This window comes from Eptatretus burgeri, chromosome 4, assembly GCF_056783735.1.
Source record: "Eptatretus burgeri isolate ZD-2024b chromosome 4, Ebu_testis_v1, whole genome shotgun sequence".
NCBI lineage: Eukaryota > Metazoa > Chordata > Myxini > Myxiniformes > Myxinidae > Eptatretus > Eptatretus burgeri.
Window position 1 is genome coordinate 56,820,996 of NC_140964.1, and position 24,125 is coordinate 56,845,120.

Below are 24,125 nucleotides of genomic sequence, written 5' to 3' on the forward strand. Positions count from 1 at the left end.
GGAAGGAGGGGATTGTTTATAAAAAAAAAAGAAAAGAAACTAAGTAAATTAAACTATCGCAGAAAAGTTTTGTAATACTTTGGTTGTATTATCTTTATTTTATTTTTGTTGGAGAGAAAGACTAAGTTGCTTTTTATTTTGTGACGTCAGCGTACAGCGCTGCCACAGGGAGCACACCATCCTTTGAAAAGGATTTCTAAGTGTACTGTCCTATCCACAATCATTTAAAATGTGAAATATTTTATCTTTGCAATTATGTAATGTTTGGCTGAAAAATCCAATGAAAATTTAATAGAATTGCCCCTGATTGTTGTCCATGAACCCCTGTCCTGACAGCGGGTGCTGTTTGATTTCCCCATTTTTCACCCCCTTGTGGATCCTACCACGGCAGAGCTGGACGTACAAAGGGCTTTCAGCAAGTGGCGGTTGGTCCCATCTTATCAAGTGCACTGTGTATTCTCTGAAAAGTTTACAATTCTCCTCTTCTCATGTCAATTAACTTTGCAATAGATTTTGCTCGCAGTTCTTAACCTGTTCACAATTAAGGGTTGCACATGCAGCAGTGTGTTGTGTGTGTGCTCTACACTCGCATTCTACTACGAGGTGAACACACAATACCGCACGCTATATCTGACGATGCACTACTAAATTGAGCACTGTTTAATTATTGTACTTTGGCAAGTGTTTAGCAAGACCATTACAATTGTAAAATTAAGGTGGTGAAGAGGAAGCAATAAAAATCCAAATATTCTTTTTAAATTTTGAGTACAATCCCACATGGGTTTCATCGACTAGGCTATTGGTCGTGGGTTTAAAACCCCCACATCATGCATACTAGTTTATTACCTGCACATTTGGTTTTTGTAACTGATCGATGGTCATGTGGGTGCAATTTTTATTTTTTAATTGTCGCAATCATGTTTTTTTTTTTTCCAGGCGTAATCAGAATCACATTTGGCACCTAGTTGCCTATATCCGCCGTGTGTTCTACAAAATTGAAACGGCATCTCCCTGGAATCCAGAGGCAGCAGTCCTGTAAGCTCCCCTTCCTGCTGTAATGTACTCCAAAAGTATTTTTGTCATGCATTATAGTTTTGCTTTTGGTAGACATACGATCATTAACTTGTTTCCTGAGTGAGTCGTTGCTTGTTTACTTGATCCCAAACGTTCACCGTTTCATCACCTTTTGCAGTTGTACAAATGATGCTGAGCTGTTCAAGCACAAGGTTGTTGACTGTGTGAAGATGTGCAACAGTCACCTGTTTGACCCACCCAAAATTGATGATGCACATGCGATAAGGTATGGGGAGACTATAGTCTTGCTCCACATCATGTAGAAGTTGGAAGAAATGTCTGTGCGTTCCTTTAGGCACCGGTGCAATAGGTTGCAACATATTTTGGCCAGCAGCTGCTTCGCTTAAAATCCCCAAGAGTTGTGAAACTTGTATTTGAAGCTGCTCTGAAACTAACTTTGGCCTAAAAAAAAAAAAAGTTGTGGTGGGGGGGGGGGGGGGGAGGTTTGGCAGCCTGAATTTAAAATGGATTATATATATATATATATATATATATATATATATATATATATATATATATATATATTTTGTCGTTGATCTGCTTTGTATATTATAAAATAAAATGTCCAGGCTCGTATGAGAGCTAACACACAGAACGTACAACAAGGGGCGGGAGAGGGAAAGACTAAACAATGGGGAACAGAAACATGAGAAGATCCGTGCAAGGGAGAGGGATGGGGTGCGGTACACAGGGTAAACAAGATGGACACTACAGGGACTTTCAGGAAGGAAAGCAGGGAATTTGAAGGAGATGGGTTTGGGGTAGATTAACAGGGGTAGAAAAGATTGGGGTTTTGGATGGGGGAAGGTGGTGGTGAACGGCTGTTTTGAAGACCGGGAGGGAAGAATGGGATTGAAGAGAATGTGGGAAAAAGAGGACTGAAAGAGTGAAGGTGAGCAGTGATTCTTGATTTTGGTAATTTTACCAGAAGGGGGTTGCTGGCGGACCTTGAGCGCCCTGTGGAAATATGGGGGAGACATATCGGAGAAAGAGTGGTGGGGGCAAGACCAGAGAGGAGAATGGAAGATAGAAAGACCACCGACCTGTCTGCGGTGAGATAGTCAGACCAAAAGACTCAGCCTCATTGTGGGAGATACCAATGATCCTAAATGCCTTGGTTTCCACAGCGTGAAGCCAAGAAAGGTGAGAGGCAGGAGAACCAGCCCAGAGGGGAGATCAGTACTCCATCAGGCTGTGGACGGAAGCTTTGTATGTGGTCAGGAATTCAAGTGAGCTGAGGAAGGACTTTGCACGACGGAGGATTCCCAGTCGGCGACTGGCTTTGGAGGCCAGCTTGGAAATGTTGCTTTCCCAGGAAAGATCATGGCAGATGGTGAGACCGAGAAGCTTGAATGAAAGGACTTCTTGAAGAGGAGTGTTGAGAAAGTAGATGGGGGGGGTGGGGGTTCCAGACAGTCCTCTCGGAGAGACATCGTGAGAGAGTGAGATTTGTCAGGATTGAAAGACGTTCCAAGTGCTTGACCGGCTTCTGATTTTATCCAGATCTGCAGAGAGTGAAGAAGCTGCTGCTTGCTGATCTGAGGGATGATAGAGGGTGTAATCGTCAGCAAAGAGAAAGGATTCTCCAGAGAGTTGGAGAGATCATTGAGGAAAACCAGAAAAAGAACAGGGCCAGAACACTGCCTTGAACGCCAGCCTGGACAGGAAGAGGGGATGAAAGAACTCCTTTTAGGGTCACATGTTGACTGCGACAGGAAAGGAAGTCTGCGAGCCATGAGTGGAGATGTCCTTGGATCCCATAGGAAGAGAGTTTGGTGAGCAGGACAGGGTGTCAGACCATATCGAAAGCTCGTGATGTGTCTGGGGATATGGCTCTGATTTCATGTCCGGCATTAAGGATCTCCGTCCGTTGTTGGGAGAGCAGAAGCAGCATATCCTGGGTAGAGTGACCTGGTCTGAATCCAAATTGATGATCCAAATCAAGCCATTGGAGAAGAGGAGGATTTAATATCTGAAGTGATGATGGATTCCATAACCTTGCTGATGATTGGGAGAAGACTGATTGGTCTGTAGTTGCAGAGATCTGTTTTTGCACCTTTTTATGCAGAGTGGTAATGTTTGTTGTTTTCCAAGCAGATGGCAGATGACCTTGAGCAAATGAGAGCGTGGATAGAACAGAGAGAGTGTGAGCAGGAGCCGAGGGAGCAAGTTATAAGGACACGTGGGCTGATGCCGTCTGGACCGGTTGCAGAATCTGAGTCAAGGTTTGACAGCAAGCTCTCCACCTTGTCGGGAGAAAAGGACACAGAGTCCAGGAACAGAGCAGAAAGCGATGGGTTTAGGACACAAGATTTAGAAGAAAACAAGGAGTTTAGGCATTCAGCCTTTTCACGTGCAGTGTCAGCAGTGTGGCCATTTGAGGCAAGGGAGGGGATGGAGGGGGAACATACACCAGCAACAGACATAACTGGATGCCACCAGGATTTGGAGGAGGGAGACAGCTTTGAGAGTTCAGACTTGAGATTGGAAAGATGTTGTTTTCTGGTTCTCCTGAGGGTAGACACACTTGTTCCGAGCTTCGTGGAAGGAACTGAGATTGACCAGTTGGATTCGCCTTCCCTGAGGCAAAGGCAAGTTGTTTCAGGACACCTGCCTCGCCACAAGCTTCAGTGAATCATGAGCGGGAGGAGGAGTCGGACAACTGAAGATGAGAGAGGATAAATCTGTGCATGAGAGAGAGAAGAGAGCAAGTTTCTTTGAAAGAATTTCCAGGATGAGTTGATGTTTGAGAAAGTAGCAATGGGAGACTAGTCTAGAAGTTTTATGGCTGCTTGGAGACCCTGCCAGTCAACCTGAGTGACATGCCAGGCTCGACGGTGCTGAGGTGGTTCTCATAACAGCCAGAGAGATGTTTAATTTGACAAGCACGTGGTCAGATGAACCGATTGGAGCGGAGGAAGAACAGCAGATTTTTCAGGAAAATTTGTCAAAATCAGATCCAGAAGAGATGGAGTATTGTTGGTTGAGATCCGGGTCAGGAAGTTGACAGATTGAGTCACAGAAAGCTTCTGCTGAAGTGCCATGGCAGGTGAGGGAGGTACCTCCACCCAGCCAACTGGCATGATGACAATTGAAGTCACCACATATGAGGAAGAGACAGTTTGGATGAGAAGATAGAAGTTGGTCCATGTTTTTTGGATAGTGAGGTGTAGATGGAGTCATCACTGTTTGGTGGACGGTACAGTACACATATAAACATGAGGTGGGAGTGGAGGGAAAGCTGCAGCCAGAGGTATTCCTGGGGGAGTGAGGGCACTGCATGGAGAGTGAGGAATCAAGTCTGATGAAGAGGGCAGGTCCGCCTCTAGGACGAGGCTCAGGTCCGTCATACCGGAGGAGGGAGTAACCATGGAGAGATATTCGGGAGTCAGAGATGTCTTGAAGGAGGAAAGTTTCTGTTAAGCAGATTGTCTGGTTTGTCAGTGGCAAACTGTATGGGAAGATATCAGGTTTGAGCAAAGGCCCTGGATATTTGAGGTGCACACTATTAAAGAAGAGTGAGGGGAGGAGGCTTTGGTTGCAGGGGAGGGGAGGGGGAGGGAAGAAGAGTTGTTGAAAGAGTGTGCGGGATTGCACAAGAGCTCGGAGAAGGGGCCAGATGATGATGATGATGAGAAAAGGCTTGATGTTGCTGGGTTGAGGTATAGTGAGGAGTTATAAGAGAGGAGGTAGAGGGCAGTTGAAGATTGGAGGAGGTGAAGTGATGACATGGGAGAGAAAGGGTGGGGGAAGTAGGTTGCTTTGTGCATGTGAGGGGGGGGGCAACCTTGAGAAGGGGGAGTGAGGGGGAAGATTGCAGAGAGAATGGTGAGGGGGGAGAGGTGAGGGGGAGTTTTTGAGAAAGGTGAAGGTTGCTTTGATAGGAGGGGAGACGATGAGAGCAGGCAAGGCCAAGGTGTAGGAAGAGGTGGGGAGAAGGGAAGGATGAGACTTGGTTAAGGTATGGTGAAGAAGGTAGCGGGCAGGGGGAGGTACAAGATTTGAGGGGTTGGGAAGAGGGGGAGGTTATGCTAAGTGGAAGAAGGAGAATGTGGTGATTAGTGTACTGATTGAGAGAGTGAGATATCTGTAGGTTAGAATGGAGCCCACAGATGTTTGAACACCACACACTTTGGGACAACAGATGAGCTGATACTGAAGCATATGACAGTGAAGAGGTAAGATGAGAGGTACGAGGATTGGATAATAGGTGAGTGGTTTAGGAGGAGGTAGATTTAAGGAGGGTGGGGTGAATTGGCACTGAAGTTGGGGGGGGGGGGAGGAAAGGACCATTGATGGAACATGAACATGCATTGCAAACTGGGATTTAAAAAATTTTCAGTCACAGATGCGATTAAAGACATTACATGAGAGATGCAATAAAAGAGAATGGAGTGAAGAAATGTTGTAGCAGTGGGACGTTTTAGATATGGGATGAAGGTAAGGTCAAGTTGAAAAGTCCTTTTAAAGAAGAAAAAGATTAGTGGGTTATGATACAATACCGAGAAACACACAGCTGAAAGAGGAAGTTGAAATATTTTACAAGGAAATCCAACACATGTGGAGGCCATTCAGCCCATCATGCCTGCACAAACACCAGATCCAAGGAAGAAAATGCAAAAACTTTTTAATTAATGAAATAAATTAGTTTTTGTTTCCCCCCCCCCTTTTCTTCCCATCGGGGGAGGGGGAATGGGCTTGGTTAAAAACACACATCAACTACACGCCCCCCTTGACAAGACCCACACCAACAGCATTCCATACACAATCACCCATCAATGCTCAAACGACCTAAAAGTCTGATCAACATCCCAATACCCCTGTATCTCCATAACTTCCAGGTACCTATCTAATTATAATTTAAACTTATCTACTTTTTCTGCTGCCACTACCTTTCATGGGGAGACTATTTCATGCATTAACTACTCACTGAGTGAAAGCCCCCTTCCTTGCTACCGTCTTAACTCTCCTCCTCTTTACTCTCAGGCTATGGCCCCTGGTCCTATCACTGTCTACTCTGAATAATTAATCTGCACTTGTTTTAGATAAAATATCTTGATCATATCTCCTTGTAACCGCCTCTTTTCTTGTGTATAAAGCCCTGTCTCCTTAAACCGCTCCTCATAGCTGAGTCTAGCTAGGCCCAGAATCAATCTTCTAGCCCTACGCTAAACCCTCTCCATGGCATCTATGTCCTTCTGGAACCATGGTGACCAGAACTGTACACCATAATCTCGATGTGGCCTCACTAAATTCCTGTATAATGTGAACACCACCTCTTTTGATTTATAAATGATCCTGCTCCGAATACAACCAAAAACCCGATTTGCTCTTCCTCTAGCTGCCTGGCATTGTGCTGCCTGTTTACCTCCCATATCTATTACCACTCCCAGATCCTTCTCCTGTGTGACTCGCTCCAAAATTACCCCTTGCATTCTGTAATCTCTATTTTCATTGTTCTTTCCCATCCCCAACACCTTACACTTGCTTTGGTTAAATTACATCTGCCAATCTTTTGCCCAATCTGTGCAAGTATCAATACTTCCCTGTATCTGTTCACCACCCCCTCTGCTATCCACCTCACCTCCAAGCTTTGTCATCTGCAAATTTGGAAAGCCTACTCTTTTCCCCATTATCCAAATTGTTGATGTAAATAATGAATAGTAATGGTTCGAATTCTGATCCCTGAGGTACCCTGCTACTTACATCTTCCCAGCAAGACATCCTCCCACTCACAGCCACTCTTTGCTTCCTACCACTAAGCCCGTTTGCAATCCAATTAGCTACTTGACCAGCCACTCCAGCAGCCCTCACTTTGGCTAACAACCTCCGATGTGGTACCTTTTCAAATGCCTTCTTAAAGTCGAGATATACTATGTCCACTGCCTTTCCCTCATCCACCCAATCAGACACTGCTTCATAGAACTCTAAAAGATTTGTTAAACAGGAACTACCTTTGGTAAACCCATGCTGACTACCTTTAATTAGTTTGTATTTGTTTAAATGGTTCCTCATCTGGTCCTTGATTAATGTCTCCAATACCTTCCCCACAACTGAAGTCAAACTAACAGGTCAATAGTTTCCCAATTCTTCTCTGGATCCTTTCTTGAATAATGGTGTTACATTTGCTGCTCTCCAATCCTCCGGTACCTGTCCTGACTCCAGTGAGCGATTGAAAATATCCGTTAACATCTCGCTTACCTGCTCAGCCACTTCCCTCAATACTCTCGGGTGCATACTATCTGACCCCAGAGCCTTATCTACTCCAAGATTTCCTCGCTGCTCCTATACTTCTTCCACTCCAACCTGGATCTTCTGTAAAAGCCCTTCCTCACCTCCTTGATAGAAACTGTCAGCTACTGGCAATTCTCCTGACTGTTCTTGTGCAAAAGTTTAAGAAAAATACTTGTTTCATAAGCCTGCCATCTCACTTTCATCACTAACCACTCTCCCGGTGCTATTCCTCAATGGACTCTCACTGGTCTCAACCTGTTCTTTTCCTCTGATGTCCTTAAAGGACCAGTCACACCTTGACGTTTTAGCCAGCTTATGCCGATTTTTGGAAAATTTGTCTAAAACGCTGGTACACGTCGAATACGTTATGGCTAAGTTTTGATAACATTGAGAGCACGTTGAAAAGCACTGCCATACGTCTTTGTACGCTGGGTTTAAACGTTGTACTTTTCGGTTGTCCTCAAATTTTCCATGCTTGAAATTTTAAGACTTATGCCAGCGCATGACTCGCACATTCTGCATAACGCTGGCCATAAGTTGTAGGCACGTCATGCGATCGTTGACACACGTCGACACACGTTACTTGTAAGTTACTCATAAGTCGAAACATGTTGAGGTAATGTTTCGCGTACCCGAAACTTATTTCTAACCTATGAGCAACGTGTTGTACTCGCGTTACGCGATCGGTGAGACACATCGACACACGTAACTTGAAAGGTACTCATAAGTCGAAACACATCAAGGTAATGGTTAGCGTCAGTGTTCCAGACTCCCTGGTTTTAATTTTTTTTTTCTTTTTTCTTCCTTCCTTCCTTCAGTATGATGGTGATTTTGACACTTCGATTTCTAGTGCGGTTATAATATAATTAATAGGCTGCCGCTCAACGATTTAAATCATAACCGCATTGTACACTGAACACCGTCATACCGAAGAGAGAAAAAAAAAAACCAGGAGTCTGGAACACTGACGCAAACCATTACCTTTACGTGTTTCGACTTATGAGCACCTTTCAAGTAACGTGTGTCGGTGTGTCAACGATCGCATATCGTGCGTACAACTTATTCCCATCGCATGCGGAGCGTGTGTCATACGGCAAGTACGTCGTAAAATTTTCAACATGTTTAAAATTACAAGACGTACTCCATTTAATACGACATATGATAGCGTACTTTTGCGTTCTATTCACGCATACCAAACTTACCCATACCGTATTTGACGTGCGCCAGCGTTTCAGACGCATTTTTCAGAGGTCGGCATACGCTGGCAAGATCGCCAAGGTGTGACTGCGATGTTGACACTTCCATTTTTTGCGGCGGTTATGATTTGAATCGTTGTGCGGCAGCCTTTTCATAACCTATGCCACGTCATCGTCGGCGATACGTGCAGCGCGCTATGCATAAGTTCGACTGTCGTTGGGCATAGGTTGTGAAGGCCGACAACAGGTTCAGCATTCGTTGGTATAAGTTATCTATAACACAACGAAACGTTCTGTGTCCGTTACTAATACGTTATGCATAAGACCAAGTCGTTATGAATACGTCCGAATCTTTAAAAAAAAGACATCAAAAGTTCAACGTAAGCCAGCGTTTTACATACATTTTAATACGTTGCCATTGCTGGCTAAAACGTCAAGGTGTGACTGGGTCTTGAAGAAAGCCTTGCAATTATGTTTAATATTCTTAGCCATGTCCTTCTCATGCTCTCTTTTGGCTTGCCGAGTTATTTTCTTGACTTGCCTCTGTTTACTTTGATAGTGATATAAATCTAACTTAAGAGACCGTTTAAAAAAAAAATTTTTTTTTTGATTAACATTAGGAAAAGGAAAGGTGGAAGAAAAATCAAAGATTTACACAAAATACCCCATAATGACAAAGTAAAAACTTGTTTTTTTGTTTTTTTTGCAAATTAATTACAATAAAATACCTACTTTTACATAAGTATTCAGCTCTGAGTGAATAGTTTGTAGAAGGGCCTTTTGGCAGCAATTACAGCCTCAAGTCTTCTTGGGTATGTCTGTACCAGCTTTGTACATCTGGATTTGGGGGTTTTCTCATTTTCTCCCATTCTCCCTTACACATTTACTCAAACTCTGTCAAGTTGGATGGAGAGCGTCAGTGAACAGCAATCTTCAGGTCTTTGCACAGATTCTCAATGAGATTTGAAGTCTGGGTTTTGGCTGGACCACTCGAGGGCTTTCATGTTCTTGTTCCGAAGCTATTCAAATGTTGCTTTGGCTGTATGTTTGGGATCATTGTCCTGTTGGAATGTAAATATTCGTTGCAGTCTGTGCTCCTTTGCACTCTGAAGCAGGTTTTCCTCAAGGATTTGCCTGTATTTGGCTCCATTCATTGTTCCCTCTATCCTTACAAGTCTCCCAGTCTCTGCCGCTGAAAAACATCTCCATAGCATGATGCTGCCACCACCATGCTTCATGGTAGGGATGGTATTAGATGGGTGATGAGCTGTGTTCGGTTTCTGCCATACGTAGCACTTTGCATTCAGGCCAGAGTTCAGTTTTCGTCTCGTCAGAACACAGAATCTTTTGCCTCACGCTCTCAGTCTTTCACGTGTCTTTTTGCAAACTCCAGGCATGTTGGCATGTTCCTTTTTCTCCTGGAGTGGCTTCTGTCTTGCCACTCTCCCAGAAAGCCTGGATTTGTGAAGTGCTGCAGAGATTGTTATCCTTCCAGCAGGTTCTCCAAACTCAGCCAAGGAACTCTGCAGTTCTGTCAGTGGCCATTGGGTTCTTGTTCACCTCCCTGACCAAGGTCCTTCTTGCCCAGTTGCTCAGTTTGGTCGGCTGGCCAGCTCTAGGAAGAGTCGGGGTAGTTCCATGTTCTTTCCCTTTCCTAATGATGGTGTTCACTGTACTCTTGGGAACTTTCATCACTATAAATTGTTTTGTACTCTTCCCCAGATCTATGCCTCCGCACAATTCCATCTCTGAGTTCTACGGACAGTTCCTTGGACTTCATGGTAGAGTTTCTGTTCTGACACACACTATCAACTGTGTGACCTTGTATCGAAAGGTGTGTTTCTTTCTAAATCGTGTCCAATCAATTGAATTCGCCACAGATGGACTCCGACCACGTTGTAGACATCTCGAGGATGATCAAAGGAAATTGGATGCACCCGAGCTCAATTTGGAGTGTCATAGCAAAGGAGTTGAATACTTATTGATGCATGACATTTCAGCTTTTCATTTTTTATTGATTTGAAAAAATTATAAATCGATAAATAAATAAATTCCACTGACAATTAATGTATTACGTGTCGATTGGTGACAAAAAAAAAAAATGTCAATGTAATCCACCTTAAATTCAGGCTCTAACAAAATGTGAAAAAGTCGAGGGATGGAAATACTTTCTGAAGGCACTGTATATTTTTCATTGTATATTCGTTCATTAGCTTCCAGCCAAATCAGCCGATTAAGTATTCACGTACGAATGGGGTTAGCATGATGATTTTTGTTTGCAGTTTATTTGCCACATTGAAGGAATTTTGTCTCGTACGTCTGGCTGTGTTCTTGTTTTATTCTGAAACGAGCAAATACAACCGATCGTCTCGCTGACGGATATTGAGAGGGGTGGCGGTAGAGAAAGAGGGAGGGTATGGATAGTAGTGGGGAGGGGAAGGGAGTGTTCTATAAATGTGTTTCATTGGGGGGGGGTGGTTAAAAAAAAACCCCTTTCATTTGTCCAATTTGCACATTCTTTGACACCTCTTCCTCTTTTTGACCTCCAGAGTTGTTTGGGAGAAGAGGCAGCGTGAGGGGAAGGGATTGGCGTTGAAACTCGTCCAAATAGCAACATCAGAGATTGCTCGTACTCTCGGATGTCGGGATGGCACAGGAAAAAAAAAATTGTCTCCCCATCTGCTACATACAAAACTAAAGTTAGAGTATCTTCTCCAGAAGACGCTTTGGCTATATATGAGAACCGACTTGGTTTGGTCAGCTGATTGTCGAGGCAGAGATCGCTCTTCAGTTCTCCAGACTATGGAAAAAGCAAAGAAAAAAAAAACCCGAATGCTGTTACCCAAATTTTGGTAGCATTCTGACGGGTAGGTCTGGTGAAGAAGATTTTGAAAGGAATTGATGCGATTTTCCTAAAAGTTGAACAAGTTGGCCATTTTGACACTTCTGGTGACGTGATCCACATGACTTTCATAATATAATTAACATCCCGACCCTACCATAATGTTGCAACCCAAATTTGTTGGCATTCTGACAGATGGGCCGAGAGAAGGTTTTGGAAGGCATTTGCGCGACTGCCATTTTGACACACTTCTGGTCACGTGATCGGAATGACTTTGGCAGTTTAACATTCCTCCCCTGGCCTAATGTTGTAACCCAAATTTGGTAGCATTCTGATTGGTGGATCTAGAGAAGATTTTTGAAGGAATTTACATGATTTTCCCCAAAATTGACCTCGTCTGCCATTTTGACACTTCTGGTCACATGATTGGCACGACCTTTGCAATTCCTGTTCCTAGTCAGGAGAGGAACGTTGCTGCAAAATTTTGACCAGAGAAATTGAAAAAGGGGACGGACGGATGGACAGTGCGCAATGACTATACCTTAAACTAGGTTCCCACTATCACGATGTGTGGCACGATTGAAATTGTGGTCTTAATCGTGGCGATCCTATCAGATCTTATCAGATCTTGAGGTCAGTCGTGGCAATCGTGTGAATCGTAGAAAAATTTTGAACAGTTCAAAATTTTTCTCCGATCAATTGTCAATCGGGATCATCGTATCAGGTCATATTGCATCGTAATAAAGCGCGACAGATCGCATCTAATCGTGGTGATCGGGATCGATCTTAGACAAGAAACACCACGCTCTGTGAGACCACGATTTCAATCGTGCCACGCATCGTGATAGAGGGAACAGACTTTCAGAGAAATTCCATGATCAGCTACGAATAGCCAATCATGGCATTCATAACGGATCGCATGACAGTGGGAACCTAGCATTATCTGGAATGTAAATTCCAGATAAGCTAAAAATTCACTTTCCCTAAAATGTTATTTGCAAGTGCAGGGTCTGTTGGTTTTTTTTTTTATTATTAAAAAAAAATTTTTTTTTGAGCTTCAGTTGCCAAGTTAGTTTTGCATAAAATTGAGTTCCATCGACAAAAAATAAGTATTTTGCTTTTCTCTCATTTGCACGTTTCTGGATATTGTTTTCTCATCCAACTTGCTTTTGTTTCCTTCACCCAGGTTTTCTCCTTGGATGCCAAATATGCACGATGAGGTGCGTGAGAGGATGCTGAATCACTGGGTAAAAAAAAGAATAATAATAAAAAATCTATTTCAACATTGTATTGTATATATACATTTTTTTTAAGCTGTTTCCTTCTTCAGTGTATGGATTAGTTGGCCCCAGTACAGAATTACATTTATTTTTCCAATTAAATAAAGCATAAAGTTCGATGACCCGAAAGGTGCAGAAATTGTGCAAGTTTAAACAAGTAGTACTATACGTGCATTCCTGTGGGTACTTCACTCTTCACCGAGCTGCACTGAGTTTCTCATGGGTTCACATTCCTCATTCCCTTTGAGTCATATGGAGAGGTAATGAAAATTGAAGGTTGATAGATATTTAATGAGACTTGATTGCTCAGCAATTATGAACATGCTGAAATATCCTCCCTCCCCCCCCCCTTTCCCTCCAACTTCCCAAAAGAAACCAACCGAGGAACAGCAATCTCAGAGGCCCGGCCTGTCGTGGGTGAAACCTGGCTCACCCTGGCCATTCAGCAAGGACGGTTCCCCATTCTGAATACCACACCCGCGTGCTCGTCACGTTTTGTGCTTTTTTTTGTTTTGTTTTGTTTGTTTTTAACTTGGTGGAAACACTGCTGAATTGCAAATGTGATTTGTTAGTGTGCTTTGTACACATTCTGAATGTTAAGATTTCTAACGCCTGCCAGGGGTGTTTACATTTAGGGTATATTAACGAGTCTGGTGCTTTTGACCTTGACCCATTCTGCATTTACGATGCAGGAAAGTTTCTTCTTGAACGAGCGCTTCTGAAAACTCCTAAGCTAACTATCAGACGGTTGTTGGATTTGCACGTGCTTGCTGTAGTTTGTTTGCATGCACACGCCCAGCCAAGTAATGTGCTTTCTCGTACAGGCTTGAGCAGATAAACTGCACCATCAGTTGGTGAGAAGATTTCGGTAGGTTGAGGACTTGTATGTAAAATTTTACCGAAATTTTAATATTGCTGCTTTTTAATTTTTTTGCTCAAACTTGTACTAATTTGAGAGTTCCACAAAGGCAATGCAGCAATTAGTGCTTGCACAGTTTGGAAAGGTTCTTATGCTGGATTAGGACATTATGTACTCTTTGCTCATAAAACATAGACATAGATGATGAGGGTCGGGTAAAATGAATGATCCCACGACGTGGTGGGATTCAGCATAGCATGGTTCACTTTGTAGTGTGAAAGGGATGAATTGACGTTGGCAAGTTCAAAAAGTTGGATGAAAAAACAAACAAGGTTTGTGCTGAAACCTTTTTTTTTTTTTTCTTTTTTTCTTTCTAGTACAGCATTGCCATTTATCATATTTGAAGATTGATGATGGTATGCTTTGAATAAGAAGCTTTGTGGAAAGTTTTATTTTTGATCGCTCGGAGCACACATTTTAAAACAACTATGACTGTCATGGTTATTCATTGGTTATTGTGTACAAATTAATGAATTGCACAACAGTGTGGATTTGTACATTTGAAGCAACTCTTGTTCTTCGGTTATTTTGGAAGTTTTTATTTTGTTTTATTACCATGAACAAAATGTATTTGCAGTATATTCAAACTCTTGCATGAACTGTTACAATCCCTCCCTAATGCATGCTGCAAGTTTGATGGGATACAACTGAAATGCAAGGCGTAGTAATGCACCGTGGTGTTAATATTTACCATCAGTCATTACCCCTAGTGTTTCTACTGACCGGTTGGGCAATGATGATTTGGATGTGGTTACTCAGTGATGTGATTGAGGTTTCCCACCCTTCACCAAAAAGCCGTTTGTACAAACTTTGCGGCCATGTACATATAATTATTTTCCTGCCTTTTTACAGGGTGGCCTTTAAAATGAAGGATCAGTTGTCTGTCTTTCTATTTGTCAGTGTAAACAATCATGATCCAAACGCTTCAAAACATCTCCAGCTTCTTTGGGACATATTTGAAAACACTGGGTATGAGGGCACTCAAAAGCTTGGTCATGACATACTTGAGTTCCTGTGTGGTTTCACCCCATTGTTTGGACTTTTTTTTTCCCCCTCCCCCTCCACTTCCCTCAAGATTATTGCTGTGAGGTGGCAATGGCGTTGTGGAGTCACGTCCAAAATAAAAGGTTTTACAAACTGATCCCCAATTCCTTGAACCATCCTGCACAAAAATGAGTACAATTTTATAAGCAGTCAACAAGATTTTGCTCTACTTGCAATAAGCAGGGGCAAAGGGAGATGTTAGTAAATTTAGTCTTTACTCCATTGTATCACCTTGGACCAAAAAATATATATATGTATAAAAAAGAAACAACAAATTCTCCAAATTGTTGTAATCTCTCTCTCATAACATGTCTATTTATTTAAAAAAAATTCTACTCTGGGGATACATTATGGCCCCAACTTCCTTTCTTTGAATCATATCAGAGGTTGAGGTCCAATGTCATCTCTTGAACAAGAAATCCTTTCCTCACCCTGCTCATCCAGGGAAAAGGACAGTGTCCCATCATGGTCAATAATAGGTCCCTGCAGCGAATCGAGGCAGACTAAGCGTGTTGACAAATGGTATGCTTCCTGCGAAGGAGGTCGGTCAGAAGGTGGACCGAGCACGCGGTTTGGCCGTGCGCCATGCCGAGATGCAATGTCTAGACGCCGACAGAGGTCCGTGAGCGCTGGTGTCCGGAAGCGAGGTGGCCGAGCGACCCACACGCCTGGCTCCATTGTGCTGTCCTCCTCATCGGACATGAGTTCTTCTGTGACTCCTTCCCAGAGATTCTGATCATCTACTAGGAAATGCTTCACCGTGCTTGTTCTGTTTCCAAAAAGCTGTCATGTCAAGGATTTGCAAATGTCACAAAACCGTTTCCGAAAGCATAGATACAAATATTAGAATTTAATTTTTCTTGTAATCACTTCGTACCCACCCGGTATCTCCGACTCCGTAATTTTTTCTCCTCTCGTTCTCGAAGGCTACGATCGGGGTTCTGCGAGTTGCGATACTCACGCCGTTTTGTGAGGAAGTATGACACACAGGCTCCTGAAGCACAAGTAAAATAAGCACAGCAGTGCACTATCTTTTATCTCATTTTCACAAATTGTTCCTTCAAACGAGGGGCAACGTTTATACACAAATATGGTAAAACAAATTTAACCGTTATCCCTCCACACACTCTAAATTACTCTGGTTCCACAAATGCTATCACCACATCTTTGTAAATAACATTAATAAATCTAAATGGCCAGAAATAAAAACTAACAATAGAATAGACAGTTTTACCAGTACATGATTGGATCAGACAAGAGTGGTCACTGAGGAAATGTTTCTGGCTAACGATTAAATGAGCATTCAAAAAGCCTTCTTACCTCCACCACCGAAGGTGGACGGAGGTTATGTTTGTTTGTACCGGTGTCTGTCTCTTGTCTGTAAGCAGGATATCTTAAGTTGGGAACGTATTCGGATGAAACTTGGTGGACAGGTTGGGTGTGTGACAAGGACAAATTGATTCGAGTTTGGTGATGATCTGGTTTTTTAAATCCATTATTGTTTTTTTTTTTAGGTGATTCTTCACCATTGAGAGATTGGACTAAAAACTAGATTTTAAAAAACTTGGATGTGGTCGATGAGTTCGGTATGTGATAAGAACAAGTCGATTCGATTTTGGTTCAGGTCCGGATTTAGATTCAGCCTGTCCGTGGGTTACAAAATGTAAACTGTTCAGCCTGGTGGAGGTATGCGTTCTACTGAGTGCCTTTCTAGTTTTAAACAGAGGTGATAAACTGCTAGCCAACAAACCTGTCTGTGGTGGGAAGGAGCAGACAAGACACCTCATCCTCCTGTTAAGTGATTTAATTTACACTGGCAACCTTGGATTACAAAATAAAGGTTGATGTAAGTGGGAAGGATGGCGATAGGAAGAGTGCAAATCAGCAGTCTCTGGGAGGCAACTCCACAGATTTGTGAAAAAAGGAACAAAGTGGAGGTTGGGGGTGGGAGGAAGCCTGGATGTTCGAGAAGGGATACTAGATTTTGGAGGGCATTTAACAAGGAGGGAGATAGAATGCGTGCATCATTGAGGAAGGGAGTGTTGGAGGGCTGAAAACAGAGGCAGCTAAACCGGAGGAGGGACGATTAAAAAAAAAACAGATCTTGTGCTTTGGTCTCATTGCAGGAGACGTCAATATTAGGTTAAGAGCTTTGGATTTGACAGATTCCGCAGGAGGGATGTGGTGATGGGGTGCAGCTTGGGGGGGGGGGTAAGCATGCTATTGACTTATGGACCAAAGTCTTAAAAGGCTGTGAATAGTTTGATTTTTGAAAGAATGATGTGGAAGGACAGAGGATGTTAAGTCTGTGGTTGGGTTTGGAGGCTAACATTGATATCTGGCCGACCCATGAGAGGTCGTATCTGATGACAAGGACATTGTGAGAGACTTCCATTGATTGATAATGGAAATATACAAGTGGGTTAGTTTGACGATTTTTGGAAAAACCGGGTGAGAATGGGAGATTTGCTTGGATTGATATGTTCTAACTCTTAGGCCAGTATCTGTTTTCAGCTCGGTCGAGATGGATTCCACTGCTGACAAGTCTGTCGTAGAATGGAGACGCAGCAGGTTTTTATGAAACCTTTCCCAGATGGAATCAATATAGCCTGCAGAGATGAAAGACCGATGCTTTTGCTGGAAGACAAATTGCAATCCCTGTCAGTCAGTCGGTCTGAGCAAGTATCCAGACTGTGGTGAAAAAAAAGCTTGGTGTCGGGTGTGCAACATTCAAAAATCTGTGCCCTCGGACAAGAAAATATCCTGCTGGTCTCCCACCAATCATTACTGTCTCAGGAAGAGTCTGAGGCTGGGGGTAACCTCCTCTACCCCACCTCAGTACACCTTGCTCTTGCTCTTAAATTTGTAAACGCGAAATTTATCTATGGCTTCGGAACAATGATTTTTTGGGTATTTAAGCACATGCAGCAGCACAGACAGTTTGCTGGAATCAGTTTGAGCTGTGGGAAATGAGATCAAGGTTGAGAGACTGAGGTGGAGAATGACAGTAACACAGCGGTCGAGGGTCGATGGGCGTGGGCGGGCATTATTGGAACGAGAACCTGGGCAAGTCTGAGGCACATGAGTGGCCTGTCCACCATGTTGTGGCTCTGAAGGAAGCAAATGCATGCTCTCACATGCTGGCTGTTTTGCATTGCTGGTGCCAAGCAAGTTGATACATCACTCGAGAAAAACAGTGATCTCGGCTTGCCCACTAACCTTCCCTCGTCGCATCTTCTTTTTCATATGAAGCACAATACTGGGGGTAGCATCATTGGCTGAGGGCATGGTGGTGCCGCTGATGCAATGCCCTCTGGAGGTTAGGGCAGGAATTTGTGATTTGTTCATGGTGCTAGCAATAGCTTGCCTACCCTTTGTGACAGACACCGTGGAATCTTTAACGTGCACCAACTGTTGGTAGATGGGACGCTCAGTTTAAAGAGCAGGTTTTGGGTCGCTGATGACTTCGCGTGATTCGAAGGTTGTAAGCACATTAATAATCGTTGGGTATTTATTTTCTTATACTTGAAACTCAAAATATGCTAAAATTAACTTTTAAGTCAAAACTTTTGTCGGTGATCGAAAAACAGTGCGGAAGTTACCGAAGATGCTACGACGTCACGTTCTCCGAAAACTTCGTGAACATTCGGAAACAGCGTGTAAACAATGGCGAGATGCGAATCAGAGAGTGATTTCAGCGGCGATGAATTTGAGTTTTTTTTCATTCCGATATTGCCGAGGACGAGTCGGAGGATGATGGGAATTTATACTATGGAGTTTCTTGCCCTGAGCCATATAAATTTGAGCCACTTGCAAGTGACAGAAAACGGCCTATTTCGTGTACAAGTGGCAGGACTGACTGTCCGGCAGTTCACACTGACATACTCCACCAGACAGATTGGTTTGTAGATTTTCATTTTCTTGTTCAATGCATAAAATAATGTAAAGTTTGATGCGACTGTGACTTGATATAATTTTTTTTTTAACTCTCTAGTAGCCTGGTGTTGGCTCAGTGGTTAGGGTGGTGGCTTGGGATCCTAGGGTCCTGAGTTCAAGCCCCGTCGGCTGCTGAATTAATACACCAAGGGGTTGACTCAGCCTGTCATCCTTCTGAGGTTGGCGAAATGAGTACCATTTCCAATGTGTGTACTGGTGGAGGGGCACTGCATTCTATTCTGTTTACGAGAGCGAAGGAATGGCCTGTGTGTTTGTTTGAAAGTTTTTTTTTGGGGGGGGGGGGTTCTCTTCAATTCTCTTTGTGTTTTTACTTGCGATGACATTGCGAAAAGGCAAAATACGTTGGGGCTAATTGAATAATTGGCCATTAAAATTAAACTGTGAATAATCGTCGGTGACAGTGTGAGAAGATGAAGCAGGAGCCAGCTGAGGAGGAGAAGGCTGAATGGTGGGCACAGCGTCACGCTTGTTTTGAAACCGAGCTCACTCATTGCGTTGCCTTCATCATCCTCGGCTGTGAAATGGTCCCCACAAATGACGAGTCTATCCAAAGGGTCCCCTTTACCAGTTTTCTTTGGGGGAAAATTCGCGCGTTTTGTTTGTACAAATCTTATCCACTGCCGGCGAATGTTTGATTCCTTCGGGAATCAGTGGGAGCGATTACCCGTTTTCCAGCCATTTTCGCAAAACATGACGACACACGTACGAGGCATGATGTACAAATATCCAAATAACTTTGTTCTACAATAATTCAAAATAAAAAAGGATAATATAGACAGTTGCAAGCTCAAAAAAGCGAAAGAACGGCCCGCTGAACTGGACACTTCTTCCATGAGCGAGTGAGCGTCCGCTTTGTTTTGGAGAACGTGACGTCACCATCCATATATTGCATGTGGCTGTTTTTCCAACAGCCTCGAGAAATAACAACTTCGGAGTTAAATTTCATTAATTTTCCCAATAGTTAGGCAACCACAATAGTTTGCATCGAACTATTTAATGCACATATAATCATATTGATAAATTTTCAGAACATGTTTGGTGACCCGCAACCTGCTCTTTAACATCCATCCGAGGGACGGCATGCACATTGATGAATCGCCCTGCTTGTGAAACACCGGGATTAAAAATAAGAAGCTGCCACTGCACAACCCTTCCATAGTGTGTCTGTTTTTCTCTCTTTTGTGCTTCAGTATTTATACATCTCTGGGCGGAGACCAAGAGTGAAAGCTCATGTCTCATCTTGATTACCTGATATACAGGGTAACGGAATTGTAATCTGTCTGTGCTTGTATTATTAGTTGCCTGATGTTTGTTTCCAGAAGTTAGGAATGGAGTGCAAAACATTTTGAACATGTTTGATTGACGTGTAAAATGAATGAAATTTACAACAATGGGAATTGCTTTTATGTTTGTTCACATGCGAAGTTTAAACAATTTATTTTTTAGCAATTGTTCTTGCTAAAAAAAACAAAAAAAAAACTCATGAGATGGATAAGTGGAGCAAACTCAGCAGTCTTGTTTATCAGGGCAAAATTGCTAGGGCATTCACGTGACTGATTGCGGCGAACAGTGTTTGGACCAACGAGGCTACAGCGCATCTTTACCTGAGCAGGGTCTCTAGATTGGACCCCCTGGACCGTGCCAGAACCACGAGTTTGTAATTATCCTGGTTCTAGCAATCAATGAAGTAAACTACGAGTATTTCCGGTTGTAAAGCAAGTAACATTGTATACTTAATGCAATTGCACTCCAATCACAACAAACCTTTAAGTTCTTTATCTGCATAAAAATTTTCCGAGTCTGAAAGTTCTTCTCTTAGTCTGTCCAACAGAAATCTCAGCACCGTCATGTTCCATGGAGATTTCAATCTGTTAAAACCACAACACAATGGCCGTAGATACGTTTTAACATTGTGCTTTCCGTTTCATGCATACTCATCATTCCACCTTTATGGTGGTGAACTGGGCTTTGACAAAATATATATATATATAGGTTATGAAATAACTTTAACAGTTATATTATATATGCATTTTCAAATTGTACACCAACTTAAGTCTTGGTAAAGTATCGATGTAACGGAAACAGCACTGAAGGCTGGACCGATGACATGCTCCAGTAACTCGACTAGGCACTACTACTCAGTACTCACCCAAGCAAAGAAATATGTCCAAGTTTGTACATTATTACCTCTGCCACCTAAGGTGAAGGAGGTTATGTTTTCACCCCTTTCTGTTTGTTGGGTCGCTGAAATAGGTGACCCTTATTGTCAGTAATTTTGTCTGTTTGTTTGGATGTTTGTTCGTTTGTCATCAGCATAATTGGTAGTAAATGTGGGCGGATTTTGACCAAATTCGGGTGGTAGGTACATCTTACGACCGTGTGCTTTGGAAATTGTGATGGTTGCTAGGGACGCTTTGGTTCCCTAGCAACAGCCGAAAAATCTTCAAAATCGGTACCGTTCACGCGAAATCAATTCCGAAAGCCATTATCCCATGTAGGCTTATGAAATTCGACATGCATCATCTACAGGTGATGCTCTACCAAATATATTCCGGTTTTTGTGATATATGGAATAGTTTACCCGCAGCGCCCCCTACAAATGGGGTATGCCCGAAAATTGGTGAAAATTAAAGGCCCCCTCGCGACCAGGTGAGTGCATCGATCCGAATGAAACTTTGCAGGTTCAGAGCACGCAATGAGTACTACAACTTTGCCTCAGGACATATTGACTGATATTGCTTAGGTCAGGGGTCAAAGGGTAAAAATCGATAATATGCGAGAGCTGGAGGTGCCTTCGCGCCAAATGCTACTCCTCCTAGGGTTATGGTCAGATGGTCATGAAAATTCACACTAATCGTCTGGAATACATTGTGCACAAACAATCAAGCCGGATTTTCGATTTAGATCTTTGTTCACCCACAGCACCCCCTCGAACTTTGGGGATTTCCGATATCAAACCGTATTTTCGGTACTTTTCATTCAAATTGATACCGAGTAGTTATCAGTAGATGGAACTCGATGAGATTTGGTATGCATAATCTTAAGGTGATTCTCTATCCTCTATACGACATCCATTTTTTTCTATATCTTATAGTTTCCAAATGGTAACCCTCTCAACTTGGGTGTCCGAGGGCCATTGAGCATTCCCGCTGAAAATTCAAAGTACACTAGCTCCAAGACGGTTGAACCGAATCGAATGAATCTTTACATACTAATTATCGACCGTAATGAGTACTACAACTTTGCTCATTTGCATAATGACCTATCTCGAGTAGGTCAGGGGTCAAAGGTCAATAAGTGCATTTTTCAGGCAAAATTACCATTCAAGGCACACTTGCTCCTACACGGATTAACCGATACGAATGAAACTTCATCGGTACATAGTACTCAATGAGTACTACAACTTTGCTTCAGGACATATTGACCTATCTCGGCTAGGTCAGGGGTCAAAGGTCAACGAGTGCATTTTTCGGGCAAAATGACCATTCAAATCCCCCTTGCTCCTACACGGGTTAACCGATACGAACGAAAGTTCATAGGTACAGAGTACTCAATGGGTACTATAACTTTGCTTCAGGACACATTGACCTATCTCGGCTAAGTCAGGGGTCAAAGGTCAATGAGTGCATTTTTTTGGGCAAAATGACCATTCAAAGCCCCCTTGCTCATACACGGGTTAACCAATTTGATTGCAATTTCGTAAGTACTTAGTACTAGATTAACTCAGATCAGGGGTCAAAGGTCATCGGATGCTCGGCGACCCATGGCCGCCTACTGGCTTGTTTATTTGTTTATGTCCAGGATATCTCAAAAAGTTGTGGACGGATTTGGATGAAACTTGATGGACAGGTTGGGTGTGTGACGAGGAAGAATTGATTAGATTTTGCTGAAGATCCGGATACGGATCTGATAATTTTTTTAAGTGATTCTTCACAATTGAGAGATAGGGCCAAAAATGATATATCGCACGATATCTAAAAAAAGTTGTGGAGGGATTCAGATGAAACGTGGTGGACAAGTTGGGTGTGTCGCAAGGACTAATTGATTCAATTTTGGTGAAGATCCGAATCCGGATACGAGATTAATTTAATTTTGAAAGTGATTCTTCACCATCCTGTGTCGGAGTGGCGACCCGTCCAGGATTGTGCCCAATAGCCAAGGAGACTGCTGAAGCAGCACCAACGCTCTGCACAGAGTATGGTCCCAATGTCCTCCTCCTCTTCAACATTGAGAGATCGGGCCAAAAAACGATATCGTACTGTATAGCATGATATTTCAAAAATGTATTGGGCCTGATATGTTCTCGTGGATCAGGCATTGCGTGGCGGAGGTATGCGCTCTACCGAGTGTCCTAGTTCTATTCCATTGTAGGTTTCTCGTTATTATCTGACCAGTGAAGCTTCTTAATATTGCAGGCTATTTACAAAAATATAATAAATTTTATAATGACCTGGAGCACTATCTTTGGGTGAGTCTCATGGCTTACAGGCTTAACAACCCCTGCCACTCCCATCTCTGATGTCATTAGCTTCATTTTTTTTTCAAACCAGGAAAGACAATCGTGAAACAGCCATTAGGTTTTAGAAAATAAATAACGCATTTCCAAAAAAAGCCATCATCCTATTGTACCCTTCTGCTCCGTTGAACCGTTTGTCATTGCCTTGTTGGTTGTGGATTCGATGCACCAGCTTCTGTGCAGAAAACACACAAACACACACTGTGAGACGGCAGCTCAACCGTGATTCAGCCATTAAGTTCCAGAAGCTGCTGCCCCGTAAATCAAAAAGTCACACTCTCACAACCCCCTTCAGCACTTACGGATATAACTAGATCTCTCTTGCGCCGCTTGAATGCATTGCTTTCCTGCAGAGAGGCCAGGTGATTTGAGGCCCATGGACTCCTGTAGATTTCGCTGGTTCCGCTGCGGCGGCTTTGTCGCCGTGTGAAGCCGGATGGACCCCTCGGGCTGGATGTGACGCAGGCCAATTGGCTGTGTTTCACACTGGTCCTGGGTTGTTCCCAACCTTCATTATCAAAGTTCTCTTCCTTGCATTCAGGTGCTGGGTATTTCACAATTGTTGCAGCCACAGCTGGCTCCACTTCACTATGTTCGCCCTTTCCTTTTGAGTTTGTAGCTGGGAAGTATTCGTCAAGAGAAGAGTCTGTCAAAGGATGTAAAAACGTAAAATCTTGTGTTTTTGAAGCATCGTGAAGTTAATTTCACATTTGGGAATTTATTTTTAAAGGGTAAATAAAAAGCAATTCCAACAAATATGTATTCATATTACTGTATACAACATGAACTAAAACATTTAGAGTTTCCTTTAGCAACACTCCTTTGACGTATGTAAAACATGGGTCCTCATTGGTCCCAAGTTCTTCATGATCACGGTAAATACTCTTCAATTAACGATTTGAGGTACAATGGCGTGACGGATTTGATTTACGAACTTATTCTTTCGTATGCGCCATGTGGCTGTGGGTTGCATCGTTCGCTAGGAGGGTGATGTACGGCTGTGCTGCTGATGCAATGTCCCCCGTCGGCTAAATCAAGAATTTGGAATTGACAGAATGAAAAA

General features: G+C 43.0%; 2 protein-coding genes across 13 annotated transcripts in view; one reads left to right on the forward strand and one right to left on the reverse strand.

Moving 5' to 3' along the window:
* AKTIP (AKT interacting protein) overlaps positions 1 to 14,686 on the forward strand; it is a 51,842-nt gene extending 37,156 nt beyond the window's left edge. For 6 of the 7 annotated variants that reach the window (XM_085878196.1, XM_085878199.1, XM_085878194.1 and 3 more), the window contains exons 6-10: positions 337 to 425; positions 937 to 1,035; positions 1,193 to 1,300; positions 12,533 to 12,593; positions 12,999 to 14,686. In XM_085878196.1, the coding sequence (XP_085734322.1) occupies positions 337 to 425; positions 937 to 1,035; positions 1,193 to 1,300; positions 12,533 to 12,593; positions 12,999 to 13,094 (453 nt within the window). In that variant the 3' untranslated portion in view covers positions 13,095 to 14,686. The remainder of the gene's footprint in view (positions 1 to 336; positions 426 to 936; positions 1,036 to 1,192; positions 1,301 to 12,532; positions 12,594 to 12,998) is intronic. The other variant, XM_085878200.1, reaches the window with a different exon arrangement.
* C4H14orf93 (chromosome 4 C14orf93 homolog) overlaps positions 1 to 24,125 on the reverse strand; it is a 46,727-nt gene that overhangs the window by 6,492 nt on the left and 16,110 nt on the right. For 3 of the 6 annotated variants that reach the window (XM_085878173.1, XM_085878171.1, XM_085878167.1), the window contains 5 exons: positions 23,365 to 23,708; positions 23,176 to 23,237; positions 20,311 to 20,414; positions 15,471 to 15,583; positions 14,784 to 15,372 (listed from right to left, as the gene is read on the reverse strand). In XM_085878173.1, coding sequence (XP_085734299.1) covers positions 14,965 to 15,372; positions 15,471 to 15,583; positions 20,311 to 20,414; positions 23,176 to 23,237; positions 23,365 to 23,708 — 1,031 coding nt within the window. In that variant the 3' untranslated portion in view covers positions 14,784 to 14,964. Of the gene's footprint in view, positions 1 to 14,783; positions 15,373 to 15,470; positions 15,584 to 20,310; positions 20,415 to 23,175; positions 23,238 to 23,364; positions 23,709 to 24,125 lie in introns of those variants that run through there. The other 3 variants (XM_085878168.1, XM_085878172.1, XM_085878170.1) reach the window with 3 other exon arrangements.